General features: G+C 41.6%; 1 protein-coding gene across 4 annotated transcripts in view; it reads left to right on the forward strand.

The window, feature by feature from the left end:
• Positions 1 to 16626, forward strand: part of EGLN1 (egl-9 family hypoxia inducible factor 1) — a 58466-nt gene that overhangs the window by 39293 nt on the left and 2547 nt on the right. The window contains exons 2-4 of one of the 4 annotated variants that reach the window (XM_045437368.1): positions 9068 to 9187; positions 12291 to 12427; positions 15054 to 15121. In XM_045437368.1, coding sequence (XP_045293324.1) covers positions 9068 to 9187; positions 12291 to 12427; positions 15054 to 15121 — 325 coding nt within the window. The remainder of the gene's footprint in view (positions 1 to 9067; positions 9188 to 12290; positions 12428 to 15053; positions 15122 to 16626) is intronic. The other 3 variants (XM_045437371.1, XM_045437369.1, XM_045437370.1) reach the window with 3 other exon arrangements.

A 16626-nucleotide genomic window follows, 5' to 3' on the forward strand; every position in this document is an offset into this window, starting at 1 on the left:
AAGAATTTAATGGCCAATAAAAATATGGAAAATGTTTGCTTTCACAAATTGAGATGTAATTAAAATATTAATATACATGTTTACCTATCAAATTGAGCAGTTTTTAAAAGAATAAAATTCGGTAGCCAGGATTGGCAAATGAGTAGGAGGATGTATATACTCCCAGCAGAGCTGGTGGGGGTGGAAGCTAATATAACCATCCTGGAGAACATTCTGGCAATAACAAATTTTTAAAGGCTTATAATTTCACTCTTAGGAGTTTAATTTTAGTAAAGTATTGAGGATGTTTACAATGACAGAGCTCCAGAACTGTTGTTGATCCCAATATTGTTTATAATAGCAAGAAACTTTAAAAAAATTTTTTTTAATGTTTATTTATTTTTGAGAGAGAGAGAGAGACATGGAGCATCAGCGGAGGAGGGGCAGAGAGAGAGGGGAAACACAGAATCCGAAGCAGGCTCCAGGCTCTGAGCTGTTAGCACAGAGCCTGATGTGGGGCTTGAACTCGTGAATCACGAGATCATGACCTGAGCCGAAGTCAGATGCTTCACCGATTGAGCCACCCGGGCAACCCAATAATAGTAAAAACCTCTTAAAACATTTTAAAGAAACAACCTAAATGCCCCTATCAATCCCATTTTGTAGTATGTGTTTATCATGTACAATTAGTCAATGAATAATTAGTCAAAAAAAAAAATCAGTCATAAATCATTTACAGTTATCAGCCTTTGCCTGGTTATTTAACTGTTTTTGCTGTGATCAGGAAAGCAGTTTAATGAGCTTTTATTCCAGATGAGTTTATGCCATACGAATCTGTGCTTTGTTTTCTTCTCTCCCTACACTCTCTTCCTTGGCAATGTCTGGTAGCCACACGGCTTCAGCCCCTGTGAAGAGGCCGCCTAAGTCTGCATCTCCAGCCCTGACTCTTTTTGGAGTTCCAGACTTGCATTTCCAACTGCCTTTTGAACATCTCCGCCTGGATGGCCCATCAGCATGGCAAACTCAGTATGTCCAAAAAAGGAACCGGCCTCTCTCAAGCCCATGCTCCCTGCTTCTGTTCATGGTCTCAACCAGACAAGCCATCTTTGGTTCAGCCGTGTCTCCCCCGCCCACCGTCTGTGAAAACCTTACCAAGTCCTGTCCCTTTTTCCTGGCCAGGATTCCTCCCCATTGCGCCCAGCCCTGGCTCCCTCTTTTCCACCCTCCCCAGAGACCCTCCTCCACATCACACTGTTTTTCCTTTCTTGATGTGTTGCAGTTCTGCGTGTTGCAGTGTGTTCTGACCGGTCTTCTCAGTGTTCTGTTTATTCCTGCTCCCTTGAATGAATCCATCTTACATTCAACTTGCCGTATTCTGATTATGTTGCTCCCTTGCTCAGGATGCTGGCTCTCTTCTACCTGTGGAGTAAGAAGGTGCTCAAGTTTGTCTGCAGTCTGGCCCCTCTTACCTCTTCGGGGTTCTTCCCCCTTCTCAAGAACTCGGTGCGCTAGCAAATCTGAACGTTCCCTGTCACCAAAGGTGTTCTGTTATTTTCCCGTGATTAAAACTGCCCTTGTGAAATTCATTCTGTTGGAAGTACCCACTTTCCACCTTACAGATTTCCTTTTTAAGCTTAGTTCATATACGACTTCTCCCATAAACTCTGCCATGATCTGCCATAACACTTTCCCAGGACCTCCTTTTCCATTCCTCTCTTCCTCTTTAGAATTAGTTGAGTTTCAGTAAGTGTTGATCTTCTGAAAGGTCTTTATTGCCCCATGTGGACTGGAGGCTTTTGTACCAAGAGAAAAACTGGCCTTGTTCTTACTGCCCAACCCTGTTTTTCAGTGCTAGTTTCGTTTTTGCCATGACATGGATTTGCAAAATTTGCCTCCCAAAACGTAAAGTCTGGGTTTACTTATGGTGAGATATTTATTTATAACATTAAGCTTAGCAAATAAGAGATTAAAAACGTTAATGCATGTAGATTGCCCTCTTTCATTACCCCCTCCCTCCGTAGTAGTTAAAGCGGTGAACAAAATTCATGACTTTCTATAAAGTTTTTAGTGGTATTTTTTTGGAAATGAGATTTACCTAAACCGGTGTAATTGAAGTCTGCAGTTTTAAAATTAGGTTATTCTTACAGTACGTGCTCTTACTTTAGTTCTTTTGATGACCAATTATTTTTCCCCATATTTGAATTAGATGTATATAACCGCAGAGGTAGCGATGATGGGGCCGGGGGTGTGCTTTCAGAATGGATGGGGAAGAGACTTAAAAGGTAAGGTGTCCTATAGAGCTGGAAAACATCTGTACGTCTGAGAGTTGAGCATTATGCGAGAGTCTGTGGCATATAGCAGGCGGGGGAATCACGTAGGAGCCTGTGTTACCCATCCCGTCTGAACCCCTCAGACTGAACACAAGCCTCACTGGGGCCAAGAATTGAAGAACACAATAGGCGGAGTGATTTTTCCCTCCAGATTGCCTCAATTTATGTCCCACCTCCACCGCTGAGAGCCTTTGGCAAGATTTTTATTCTCCTTGTAGTTCAATTTTCTAACCTCTAAAATGGAGAGATTAACTGTACCTTCCTCATAAATTTGCTGTGAAATCTAAAGGAGATCGTCCACACCTGGCTTGCAGTCAGGGACCGCTAGTGTTAGCTGTCAGCATGGACAAAGGGCAGAGGGCTGTGTACTCTTAGGCGGTACATTGTAATAGGATAGATTTTCAGAGCATGAACAGTTTCCCTTCATCCAGGGAAAATAGTACTTTGATAGCCCGTAAAATTTTAGTTCTCTTAGCTTCGTTTTTTTTCTTTTGTTTTTTGAAGATTTTGTTTTTAAGTGCTCTCTACGCCCAACTCAGAACTCGAACTTACAACCCCGATATCAAGAGTTGCGTGCTCTACTGTCTGAGCCAGTCAGGTGCCCCTAGTTCTCTTAGCTTTGAATCCATGTTTTAAAATAATTCTGTTCAAAAAGGAAAAATTTTTTTAAAGTTTCCTGGTTCAACTTCATATTGAATACAAGTCTTCCAACGCCAGAAATAAATGTCTTCAGATTCCAAAGAGGTATCACAGACCTCTTCCTTCCTTTTATTCTCAGAGTGAAAAACAAATTTATGGTGTTTCTTATCTTAAGAACATCCTCAATCATGTATATTTTCATATCAAAAAGGAAAAAATAGTATTTAATTGTTTTGCTTATGTTTAAATAGGCTTTTCCCAGTGGGAAATTGAAATATTTAAAGCTGGCATCTCAAAGACATGGCAGATTAGGATCATACCTCAGAATTGTAAATGAGCATTTGCATTGTTTTTTGTTTGTTTCCCCCCCCCCGCCCCCCCGCAAATGCCTAGATTCTTCTGCTATCCTCATCCCCTGATAAGCCTCATTTTGAGTTTTCTTGATAGACTTTAATGCATTTCCTTATCCTTAGAACTAGTACATCTAACATAAATCTGTTGGAACAGTTTTATCTTTTACAGATGTGACTTGGTCCATTCAGACTGCCATAACAACAGCAACAACAACAGCAAAACCAGATTGGGTAGTTTTTAAACCACAGAAATGTATTTCACAGTCCTGGAGGCTGAAAAGTCCTAGATCAAGGTGACCAGCAGGGCCTAGTGAGGGCCTTCTCCTGGTTCATGGCCAGCTACTTTGCACTGTGTCTTCACATTGGTCAGAAGGGGCAGGGATCCCCCCAGAGTCACTGTTATAAGGCACTAATCCTATTCCTGAGGGCTCCACCCTCATTACCTCTAAGCACCTCCCAAAGGCCCCTCCTGTTACCATCATCTTTGGGGGTGAGGATTTCAACATGAATCTGGGGCGAACACAGACATTCAGACCAAAGCAGTGTGCTTTATCTTAGAATAATCTTTCATATAAATCCTAGAATAAAAAAGCTGCCTTCTTAAAAGCTTTCACAGTGGTCATACCCACCCAAGGACCACAGTGGCCCACCGCTGCTTCCCTTTCATGTCCTACTTCCTCTGCGTAACTTTCAAGATTTCATCCTGTTTCCACCAAATGAACTTCACCATTTAAGTAGTTAAGTAGTGGAGCAGATCAATAAAATACCCCACAGTCACTTAACTGCTGTATTTGTTAGGCTCTTACACTCCGCTTTTCTTCCTGTCACCTTTTCAAATCACATCTGTCCTTCAAAGATAAGCTTCAGTCTTATGTGTAGCTCAAAGCCGCATCCCCTCATTTTACTTTATCCTACACAAATACTTCCGTTTTTCAGGATTCTTTTTCTGTTTATTATTTATACGACTCAGTTTATTTGTTTTGTGTGTGCCTATTTTTTTTTTCTTTGCAGTTAAGTCCTTTGAGACAGCTACCATAGCAGCCCTTTTTGTAGTTGCAATACGGTAGGTGTGCCATAAATAACATTTTTTTTAAATTCCTTTTTTAAAGTTTTTGTTTAAATTCCAGTCAGTGCCATAAATATTTTTTAAGGCTGCTGATGACATCTAGATTAGAATGAGTGGCTATTAGTTGCTTTACCAACTGATTCATAGAAAAAAAAGTGAGTTTACTAAAAGTATTATGAATAAGAGCATGTTAGGTGCATATTGAAAGCAAACAACACAAGAACAGCAACATCAGAGTCTTTTTTTTTTTTTAATTTTTTTATTTATTTTTTTTTATATATTTTTTTAAAATTTTTCAACGTTTATTTATTTTTGGGACAGAGAGAGACAGAGCATAAACGGGGGAGGGGCAGAGAGAGAGGGAGACACAGAATCGGAAACAGGCTCCAGGCTCTGAGCCATCAGCCCAGAGCCCGACACGGGGCTCGAACTCACGGACCGCGAGATCGTGACCTGGCTGAAGTCGGACGCTTAACCGACTGCGCCACCCAGGCGCCCCCAGAGTCTTTTTTACACAAATATATATAAAATGCACTAGGAAAACAAAAGTACCAATTAAGAAATAGAGCATGAATATCATTTCAAAACTGGAAGAACTGGAAAAGCTATGTTACTTTTGAGGAACTTTATTCATTCATTTATTTATTGAGAGTGAGCAGGGAAGGGGCAGAGAGAGGAAGAGAGAGAATCCCGAGCAGGTTCCAGTGCAGAGCCCACCTTTGGGACTTGATGCCACAACCCTGGGATCATGCCTTTGCCGAAATCAAGAGTCAGACGCTCAACTGACCGAGCCACCCCGGTGTTTAAGGAACTTTAAATTTTGATAATTCAGATCTTTTAGGATAACTTTGTTTAAATATGAATACTGACTGAAGACAGTTGTAGCTGCCAGATTTCATGAGATTAGAGAAATACCTTTTTTTACTGTTTTTAAGTTTTTATTTTGATTCCAGTTAACATATGGGGTTATGTTAGTTTCATGTGTACAATGTAGCAATTCACCAATTCTACACATCTCCCGGTGCTCATCAAGACAAGTGCCCTTCTTAATCCCGAGCCCTAGAGAAATACCTTTTTGTGTTTTCTACAGTCCAAATGAGAGGAGTCTTGGTACGTGCGGTGCGTCAGTTACTAAATGCACTGTCCCCATATCAGTATTTGAATGAATTCATCCAGACCTTTGCAGGTTTCCTACAGGGTTTCTCTTTTCTCTTTCCCCAGAACCTCTAGGAGTGCCCCCCCCCCCCCCCCCCCCCCCCCCCCCCCCCCCCCCCCCCCCCCCCCCCCCCCCCCGGCCCGGCTCACAGGTTTCCTGTGACAATCTGGTTTTTCTGGGTATGCTTAGGCTCTGCCCTCCTAGTGTCTGCCTGCAGGGATGTGCTCTGGGGACTCACTCCTGGCCTTGCTTCCTCAGTTGCAAACCAGCATGCGGGGAAATGCTGCCCCTAGTTGAAGGTTGGGGCAGAACCGCCTACTTTGGTCTCTTCTCGTTTCTTTTTTTTTTTTTTTTTAATTTTTTTTTTTTTTAACGTTTATTTATTTTTGAGACAGAGACAGAGCATGAACGGGGGAGGGTCACAGAGAGAGGGAAACACAGAATCTGAAACAGGCTCCAGGCTCTGAGCTGTCGGCACAGAGCCTGACGCGGGGCTCGAACCCACGGACCGTGAGATCATGACCTGAGCTGAAGTCGGACGCTTAACCGACCGAGCCACCCAGGCGCCCAGGTCTCTTCTCATTTCAGTGCCTCCCCCCATCCTCCCCCACTCACTTCCCCTCCTCCACCCCCCCTTCCCTTACCTCTACATAACCCCAGGATTCCAAGGAAAGCAGTTTAGAAGTGACCAGTACAAACAGATCCCACGTCGAACCATAATCCCGCTGTGCAGTTTTGTTCTGCTCTGGGGTGTCTGGCTCATCCTGACCATTGCTGAGAAACTTCTTTCCCCTTTTTAATAAAAACCGATCTTTCACCTAGTATTTCCATTTTGGGGAAGACTTAACTCCATTCATCCGATGATATAGGTAGAGAACCTTGAAGTCATCCTTGACTCTTCCCGATTTCCACTTGCGCTTTGTTAGCAAATCACCTTGCTTTTCTGCCTTCAGAGTATGCCCCACTCTGCCAGCCTGGGCAGCCTCCCTTTCTGTTTCTCTGCTAGAAACTACAGCAGCCAGCTGGCCGCCTTTGTTTTCTCACTCTTTCTTCCCCGCAGCCTCATGTAGCGGTTCGGTACGTGGATTCCAAACTACATTGCCTGCAGTATACCTGGCTCTACTGTCACATGACCCTGAGTGTGTTAATTAGCCTTTCTGGGACTCTGTTTCCCTCACAGTTAAATGAAGACCAGGATAATGATACTTTTTACCTCGTGTGGTTGTATCCGAGGAGTTCTTACACGCAAATCTCTTAGAACAGTGTGGGCGGATGGTCAGCATCTGGCAAACGTCAGCTAGTAGGTGATACTGAGGTTATTGCAGTTGCCATGTTTTATGCATCCAGAACTGAAACCGACCTTCTTGAAACATTGATCAGGTGTGTTTCCATTGGCTTTGTGTCCCTTTTAGAGCAGTATCCGAAGTCCTTACCATGGCTTGCTGAACCCTTCCTAATTTGCCCTTGCTCACTCTAGTCCAGCTGGCCTGCGATGGTTTTCCACTCAGCCCAGCCATTTCGGCCTTTGCTCTCATTTTCTCTCAGCCACAGTGCTCACCCACAGATATTTGCACAACCTGCCACTCCCTTCATTTTAGTCTCTGCTCAGATGTGAGCTCCTCAGAGAGGTCTTCCTTGATTTCTGTTCTAGAAATCATCCTGTTTTCTGTGTCCTTCAACTTTATGAAAAGATAACTACCTAACATTATATCTGTTTATTGGTTATTTATTCACTACACTAAGTTCCATAATAAATGAAAACAAGAGACTCTGTTTTGTTCATCATTGTAGCCCCTCCCTACCAAGGCCTTTCAGGTACATAGTTGATGCTCAGGGGGTGTTTGCTATGGGATGGATGGGGTGGGGTGGTGGGTGGATGAACAAAGAAAGATTTTCCCCTTTGTTCTTTGCTCAAGATATGCTCAGGTTACCAGATAGCTGGAGAGGCCTCAGTGAACTTTTTTTAAGATGAGATCACTTTAGAGAAGACTTCAGGTTGGGTGTTTTGGTTTTGTTTTAAGTTTTATTTATTTTGTGAGAGAGAGTGTGTGCATGCACTCGCAGGGGGGGGGGGGGGCAGAGAGAGAGAATCACAAGCAGTCTCATCATGGAGCCTGCCTGACATGGGGCTTGATCTCACAAACCATGAGATCGTGACCTGAACCGAAACCAAGAGTTGGACACTTAACTGACCGAGTCCCGCAGGCACCCTGAATTGGTACCTTCTTATACTACTGTTCAAGGTCTGCTACACATGCCTTTCCTAGCTGCTAGTGACAAGGAAATTATTTGGGTTTATTTAATCCACTGAGCTCATGCTGTTCTGCCTGTTACTACCAACCTCAAGTCCCAAGAGAAAGCATGTAAGTCTACATGGAATCAGAAAAAATAGAGACGTATGGAATGTTTACCAAAAATTCTGCTTCTGAAAGAGCTGTAGGTCCAGGCTGTTTATGAAAATGTGATTTTTTTTTTTTTTTTTAAGCCTTCAGGTTTAAAATGCTTCCTAGTCTCTCAGAGATGGAACACTGAGTTACTTATTCACTAATCAGTTGAATATGAATTTTAAAAATTAGCATTTGCCATTTATCCTTTAAATAATGATGTAACTTAATTAGTGTGTAATAACTTTATACTAATTCATTGACATTAATACTGACCCTATTAAAAAAAAAATACTGACCCTATTGACTTCAATCCATGAAGAGATTGGAGAAGTGAAAGATTTCGGGAATAAGTGGTGACCATCTTTATTTTTGTTCTTTGCATAATTCCTGAGGTTTTTTGTTTTTAATCACTCTTTCTAATTTCAGTTGGTTACTATGTACTACGGTCATAGAACTTATGAGTTCTTTTAGTGCTTTCTATTTTAGACCTCTCTTCACCTTCATGTTTATTAACCCAACGGTCTTCTGAACTACATCTTGTTATAATCTGAGTGAAAAAACGACTTTCTTTCTGGTTTGAGGGGGAGTGAGTCACGTGCTAATTTTACACTTAGCCTTTTTTTTTTTTTTTTTTTTTTAAAGTCACTGACAAATGAGTTAATGTTTGGAGTTGAACTAAATTCAGAGACAGTGTCAGATTGGGTGTTTGGCCGTCAGACAGTAATAATGTAGGTGTTCTTTGGTTGAGCTCAGGGATGATAGAAGTCTCCCCTGGAGCAGAACAAAGACTCACTTGATCTTGATTATCAGTACGAATGAAGGTGAAAGTAGTTCCTGAATCCTTCTGACCTTTGGGGTTTTTAAGCAAGGGCACATGGCTTGTAACAGCCAAGTGATACTCTCTGATTCTTCGATACCAGTTCTTCCCTTCACCGTGAAGCAGATTTCCCCAGGCTTTGGATTACTCACCAACCTACCTTTGTAGTCTTTGTGTCAACGTAGAATATCTTCGCCTTTTCTTACCTACAAAATACGGTTTTTGTTTAGGAGAATGTAAGTGTAAAAGTAGTCCCAAATCAGAGATTTCTTTTATAAAATGTTTTCCTTTTTATTCATGTATGTATAGACTTTTAAAACCATCATCGTTATTATTACAGGCTATGGTTGCTTGTTATCCAGGCAACGGAACGGGTTATGTACGTCACGTTGATAATCCAAATGGAGATGGAAGATGTGTGACGTGTATATATTATCTTAATAAAGACTGGGATGCCAAGGTATGCAGCTTGCTTGACCGTTCTTTTTTTTTTTCTTTTTTTTTTTTTTCTCATAGGTATTAAGACTCAGATTCCTCTTAGGTGAGACTGTCTTTCACACATGGAATAGTCTAAAATTTCTTAGATTTGTTTCAGTCTTGGGTATTAGGAGTGGATCTTTGTAAGTGAAATCTAATAATATGTCTCAAAAAGTGGATTCCCTTGTTTTCAGATATTAGAGCATTCATCCAAATGTAACATTTTGTTGTTGTTGTTTTTTCTCTTTTAAGTAAGCTCTACTCCCAACGGGGGGCTCGAACTCACGACCCCGGGATCAAGAGTCGCATGCTCTACTGATGGAGCCAGCCAGGTGCCCCCCCAAATTTAACCGATACCAAAATGTATTTAATTAAAATATATACGTTTTAGTGGCTTTTATAAAAAACACTTCTGAGAACACTTGTTTTATAACGGCTTTTGAGGGAGATTATATATAAATAATTATTATGGGTTATTTCCTACTTCTTGTTGCAGCGATACTGTCTGGCATTGGGTTATTGAATTGAATATTGGAGGCAGGATTCCTTCTCTCCTGATTATGGAAAAACTAGAAGTTTATCAGTGCTGACAAATCCTGTAAAACCTACTAGAGTTTACAGTACATTTTCTCTTGTTTTAAATATTTATTTCCTTATATTAGCCTGAGTTTCACTTGAGTTTAAATGATTGAAACCTCAGAAGTATGTCATGCTTTGTTACTGCTTTGTAGGTTGTTTAAACTAATTTTGGGTTGATTTTTTAAAATCTGTATTTACTTTTATTGAAGCAAAATATTCAAATAGAAAAATGAACACACTGTATATAATAGCCCTGTGGATTTTCAGAGGGAACACACCTGTATAGCCAGGGTAATTTTTTTTTTAATGTTTCTTCATTTTTGAGAGAGAGAGAGAGAGAGAGAGTGTGTATATGTGTGTGTGTGTTTGTGTGTGTGTGCATATGCATGAGCGGGGGAAGGGCAGAGAAAGAGGGAGACAGAATCTGAAGCAAGCTCCAGGCTCTGAGCTGTCAGCACTGAGTCTGACATGGGCCTCGAACTCATGACCCATGAGATCATGACCTGAGTTGAAGTCGGATGCTTAACTGACTGAGCCACCCAAGTGCCCCAGTAATTTTTAAAAATCAAATAACCTTTAAACACTTCCCTCCCACAAACAAACATATACACAGAAATGGAAAGCACCAAGTCTTAATTATGTAAAAACCTGGTCCTATCCTAAATCATACCCTAAAACCTAAGGCATGCTCACAGTGTTGTTCTAAAAATCTTTCTGTGTTACACTGATTTAAAGATTTTCCTCTGGTTTTGCCCAAGTTCAAAATGAAGGTAAGTTTTACTACTAAGTAGATGTTGAGGCATTACAACGTGCATGGTTTTTCTATTACAGCTTTCAAAGTTTAAAAGAAAGAAATTTGGTCATTCACCTTGAGCCCAACATACAAAACAGATTGATGTAACTTCGGTTAAAACTTAAAAAATATTTCTCCCCAATTCTGTGAATATCTTGACAGCTAGAAATATGTTTGAACAACTCCTAACTTCTGTATTTTGTTAGGTTCTTTCTAGGCTGATCTCCTTTTAGTTTTGATATGACCTAGCCAAGGTCATTAATACGTAGTTTCTAAATTAGTACATAAGAAGAAAAAAGTTATTAGGATTTTTGTATATAGATCTAAAAGCTTCCATTGCAAGATTACACTGAGTATGTACAGCATGCCAGACATCATTCTGGATGCTGGAAATAGACCAGAAATAGAAATAACCCTCATGGAGCTTGGAATCTAGTGGAGGGAACAGATGAGTACATTAACAATTGCTTATGCCCAGTGCAGGATAGATTGCTGTGGGACCACGTAGGGGGCCACCTAATTCAGGGTTCAGGGAAGGTTTCCCACAGGGGGATTCGAAGCTTTAATTACCTGTTTTCAAATATTTTCAGCAGATCACCTGTGATATTCCCAGCGACTCCAGTCAAAGGGCCAGGGGAAGAAAGGATATGTTCTTGGTCACAGTCTAGAGATTCTTTAGATGTTTGCATGAGTGCCACGGGAATCCATCTGAAGAGAGCTTGAGGAAGGCAGGCCAGGGTACACAGTAGCTCAAGTTTAACTTAAGGATGAGCCTGATAAACAGCTTGTCTACAGATTCTGGGCATAGGCTCAACCTCCTTGATGTCTTGATTAAGTATGAGTTCCTTTCAGTTTTAGAATCTACCTGCTTAGGAGTTCAGTTCTTCAAGGGTAAAGAGCTACTCAGTTGGGTGGGTTTTGCCTCACTTTAATTCCCCCCAGATTGTAAGTACCACAAGGACAGCATCTGTGTGCACTGTTCCCTCCTCTGTCCTGAGGGCCCGGCACAGGTCCCAGAACAGTAGACACTCGGTTGGTATGGGAATAAATAGGTGAGTCCATCTGATCCCAGATAGAGAAGGATGTGTATATGGATGAATAGTAATTATCCTTTCTGGATGGAATCCAGTGCTGTAAGCAGCTAGCCATCAATGTGTGAGGCCCGGTCTTGCAAGGGAGAGCCCCCATTTCTAATAAAATGACCGCAGTGATGATCATAAATGAGGACACTTTCTACTGATAGGTTGAATTCCTTAAGTAAGAGCCATTAAATTTGTGACTGTCCTGTTAATTACTGTTGAACGTTAAAACACAGTAAGCCCTTTATTTGACATACTTAACCATTTATAGTAATTGAAACGGACACATTTTTAAAGAATAGGCTAATTAAGCATATCATTAGCATACCTAAATCAGAAAGGTGTAATGACTAGTTCTTAAAACTTCCAAGTGTCATGTTTAAGCCTTTTGAATTCAGAATATTCATCTGTTTCACCAAATATTTACAAAAAAGTCCCTAAAAAAAATGAATTTTTCCTCATATCATTGCATGTACTTGGAATCTCAGCTCCTTTTCATATCTTGTTAATTGGAATGTATTTGTGAATAATCCAGTTAAGAATTTTGATTCTGAAATGATCTCCCCCCGCCCCCCATCAATTTAATTTTATAGTATTCTTACTCTCATACTCAAATATTTGGCTCTTTTCCTTAGGTAAGTGGAGGTATACTTCGAATTTTTCCAGAAGGCAAAGCCCAGTTTGCTGACATTGAACCCAAATTTGATAGACTGCTGTTTTTCTGGTCTGACCGTCGCAACCCTCATGAAGTACAACCAGCATATGCTACAAGGTAGTATTCCTTTTAAGAAAAATTTGGGAAAGACTGTGGTAGAAGAGGAGGGGATAGATAGGATATACTTGAAAGTTTTCTGCTATCTTCCTGTTCTCGAGTAATCTTTATCATAATGCTTCAGTCATAACTTTTAATTTGGATAATTTTATATGATTTATTCCCAGTTCAGTGCCAAGCGTTTGTGACTTTCTTTGCACAGCCACTTATGTTTAGGCTAAGAAATGGAAATACAGGCCATCTGTCTCCAGCCCTGTCTCCTTGTCTTATGCATCTCTAACTACTGTCCATTCTGCAATTCTGTGATAGTCATTTGGGGGATAGAAGGATTCTACAGAGAAGGAAAAGGGCAGTTTTTTAAAAGAGAGTGAGGGAGGAAAAAGAGGGATAATGTAGAAAAATTTTACAAAACAGAAAAATCAGAAGCACTCAGAGAGTAGAAGTGAGGAGGAAAAAGTTGCCATGTGTGGGAGTTCATGTTAGCCAAGTAACTCTTCAGCTTTAATAATAAGCATCTGTGAGCCTTATTAAATATTCTTTCTGCCATTTTCCTACATTGAAATGTTAAGAGTATTAAAATGGAAGATGTTGCGGACCTCATTATAAATATTTATAGAAAAATAGCATTTTCAGATACCCACTTTTCATTACAGAAGGGACCTTGAGCATCATGGTAGTGAATTACCGGCATTCAGTGGGTAGGTGGGGGCAGAGGAGGCCTAGCCTCAGATACAACAGGAGAAGAGCGGGCTTTACCCGGTGATGCTAGGCGTGGGCCAGCCCCAGTGTGGCTCCAATTCCAAAGACTTTGTTGTCATCTCTCTTTTTCCTTCTTTGCATTTTTTTTGTTTGAAGTAATCCCTATACCCAGCGACCTCCGAGGTCAACAGTTGCATGTTCTACCGACTAAGCCAGCCAGGTGCCCCTCTTTTCTTCCTTCTGAGCTGTGTTGCCTTTAACCCTGATTCACACAGCTGGTAGCAAGCCTAGTAGTTTGTGGTAAGAGATCCTAAGAAGCCACAGATGGAAACCAGGGGGGATCCTGTCCCATCAGATGATGTGCCTGTCCTGACTCTCCCATCTCTCCTGCTGGCACCCGGTGCCCGTCTCTGCTCCTGCTGCTTCTTTAAAACCCCTTTGACCTAGAAACGGCTTCATAGACCTTCCTTTTTATGGAATCTTAAGAGTATGGTCTGCTTGTATCATTTCTAGATAAAGAGAGAGTGGACATTTTTAGGTAGTAAATGCCAAACAGCTGTGGAGAGTAGATGCTACAGGACGTTGGAAGAGGGAGAGAGTGGCATTAATTGGAAAAGATGGACTAGATGAGCCAAGTGTCACAGTGAAGAGAGGAGCTCAGCTGGGCCCAGAATGACCAGAAGCGCAGAGTTAATGTGAGGAGGACTCTTGAGTAGGTTGATGGGAGATCAGGGCAGAAGAATAGAATGGCGTGTGAGTTTCCAGCTGTGTTCTGGTGAGGACTACTGGCTAGAGAAGGGGTTGATCCAGATGGGAGGACTCCAATTACTAAGTAACTGAAAATTTGGGGCAATATCTGTGCACCTTTCCCATTGCCAAGGCCACTGGGAAAAATAGAAGAGGCTACATGGTTAGAAGGGTGCTGGAGCTCTGGAAGGAGCAGAATCTGGAAGTCAGGAGGCCTCATTTTGACCTCCTTGTTGTCACTCCGCAGCTGAGTGATCTGTGAACCTCACTTTGCCCAGTTGTCCAGACTCCCAGACTCTGACTCTCCTCTGCCTTTGACTCCTTCCTTGAGACGCTTTCAGTTCACATTCACGGGCTCTTCATTCGATCCGTGTTGCTCCCCCACCAGGGAGCCCTGGCCAGAATCTGCATGATGGTTTCACTGTTGTGTTCTAAGGAATTACCATTTATAGGGTGTTTTTACTTCCTGTGTGTATGTGTGCACTTTGCCCATTATTGGTACCAGAAGCTGTAACTGTGCTCTGTAGTATTTGATAAATCAGAGATTCTTCCTTTATTTGTGGAATGAGCTCTTCCAATTAAGTGAAGTTTTCAGAGGAATGGAGTTTAGCTAAATAAACTTGAAATGTTAAAACAGAGTGTAATTGTTTTGGTAAAAATCCTGAGAACTCTTAGCATAATTTGAAGTCTTTCTTGATGGCTCCAAGTTATAAACTTGTAAACGTCCCTCAGTCTTTGCGGTAATTCAGCAACGTCCTCAGAAGCGGTTCAAACTGTTAGCCCTCCCCTCTCCACAGGACCCCAGGCCTGGGGTTCTGTTCTGCGGAACTTAATGCTATTGATAGTGTGCTTTTTCTGTAACAGCCAGTTCTTTTACCTTCTTATTGTCTGTTTCCGATCTACTGTGGGCTTGCAAAACAGATAATCGAGCAGGTTAAGTAGGTGGTAAGAACATCATAAAAACTCGTCAACTTGGCAACATCACTGTTAGGTGCTCTTGCCCTCTGCTATACTCTTGAGCGTTGAGCTTCCTGGAGAGGTGGGTTGTTATCCTCTGAGATCATTCAATTTAGGCATTACTTTGACATTACACGTTTTAATAGGCTGTTGGAAGAGCTTACCACTTTTTTTCTTCCCCCCGGTGTGATCATTCTTAACCCTATTCTAAATTTTCTTGTAGGTACGCAATAACTGTTTGGTATTTTGATGCAGATGAGAGAGCGCGAGCTAAAGTAAAATATCTAACAGGTAAACATTATTTGGGGCCAGGGTCTACCGCAGGGAAAGCGCCCGCAGTCAGGCGGTGCTGTCCGTGAGTGTGAGCGCAGACACAGCCTTTATTAATACCACAAAGACTTGCTCCTTATTTCTGTCAGATTCCTTAATTCCCTTAGGTAAAAGAGGACTTCTCTGAAGCTCTCTTCATTGTTATCATTAACCAACAAAATTATTCAAAGATTAGGAAAGTTTGAGGCAAGAAACCTTCAGAAAATTATTCAGACACAAGCTGAGTTTTTCTGTGATTATATCCCTTTCAATCGCAGGCTGCCAAACACTTTTGATAACTGCCATCTGGCTTCCTCTCATGCTCCTTTTAGCAGGAAGTTCATAAGTATGCTTTCCTTTTTATTTTTTACTTTTTTTTTTTAAGTTTACTTATTTATTTTGAGAGAGAGAGAGAGAGAGAATCCCAAGTAGGCTCCGCACTGTTAGCGCAGAGCCCGACACGGGGCTCCAACCCACAATGAGATCATGACCTGAGCTGAAACCAAGAGCTGGATGCTTAACCGACTGAGCCATCCAGGCGCCCCAGTACCCTTTCCTTTTTAAAAGTACGTGCTCTAATGAATACGTAAAGAATCCAGGTTTTCCACATTGAATGTGAATTTGTGAAGAACATTAATACAAAGGAGATGAATTGAAATGCTGAAACCATTAAGTGAGGCGTGCTAAGTCTGTATCTGCCAGTGGTGTCCATGGACCAAACACACTTGCACCAGATCTGAAGATCCTTCGGTGTGCTGGCCTCCCCCGCCGTCCCTACCACGGACTCTCTCCCAGGAGAAGTGGGTCTTACTTTTCTAACAGATGGACCACTTCCTTCTTTAACCCTACCCTACATCTCCAAAGGCTGTTCAGTGCTCACATTACTGATTAGCTGTATTTTCATGAGCTGTCGATAATCCCACATCAACCTTTTATAAAACTATGAAATTGGGGGCGCCTGGGTGGCTCAGTTGGTTAAGTGTCTGAGTTTGGCTCAGCTCGTGATCTCATAACTTCTGAGGTCAAGCCCCGTATCAGGCTCTGTGCTGACACCTCAGAGCCTGGAATCTGCTTCGGATTCTGTGTCTCCTCCTCTCTCTCTGCCCCTCCCCTGCTCACACACTCTCTCTCTCTCTCAAAGGTAAATAAAACATTAAAAAAAATTTTTTTAACCCTATAATTGGATGTTTGTGCTTTTAAGTTCTTATTTGTGGCAGAACCCTAGTGGTGAGCTTTCAGTGACAACACACTGCTATTTTGTAGCAATTCACATTGCTTTTGAAGTGAAAAGGAGATAAAATCATGATCGCTGTAGAGAATGGCTTTTCCTTTTGAAGGTTTACTCGTTCAGAGTAATGCATCAGTTACAACAGTGCTGCCGGTAGATTTTAAGAGTGAGAGTGTGATCGTTTTCAGGGGATGTATGTTTGCAAAGCTGAGGCATGGTGCACACTGTTAGCTCAGTGGGAAGCAGTAACAGAAGCTAT

The sequence above is a fragment of the Leopardus geoffroyi genome, chromosome D2, assembly GCF_018350155.1.
Source record: "Leopardus geoffroyi isolate Oge1 chromosome D2, O.geoffroyi_Oge1_pat1.0, whole genome shotgun sequence".
Classification (NCBI taxonomy): domain Eukaryota; kingdom Metazoa; phylum Chordata; class Mammalia; order Carnivora; family Felidae; genus Leopardus; species Leopardus geoffroyi.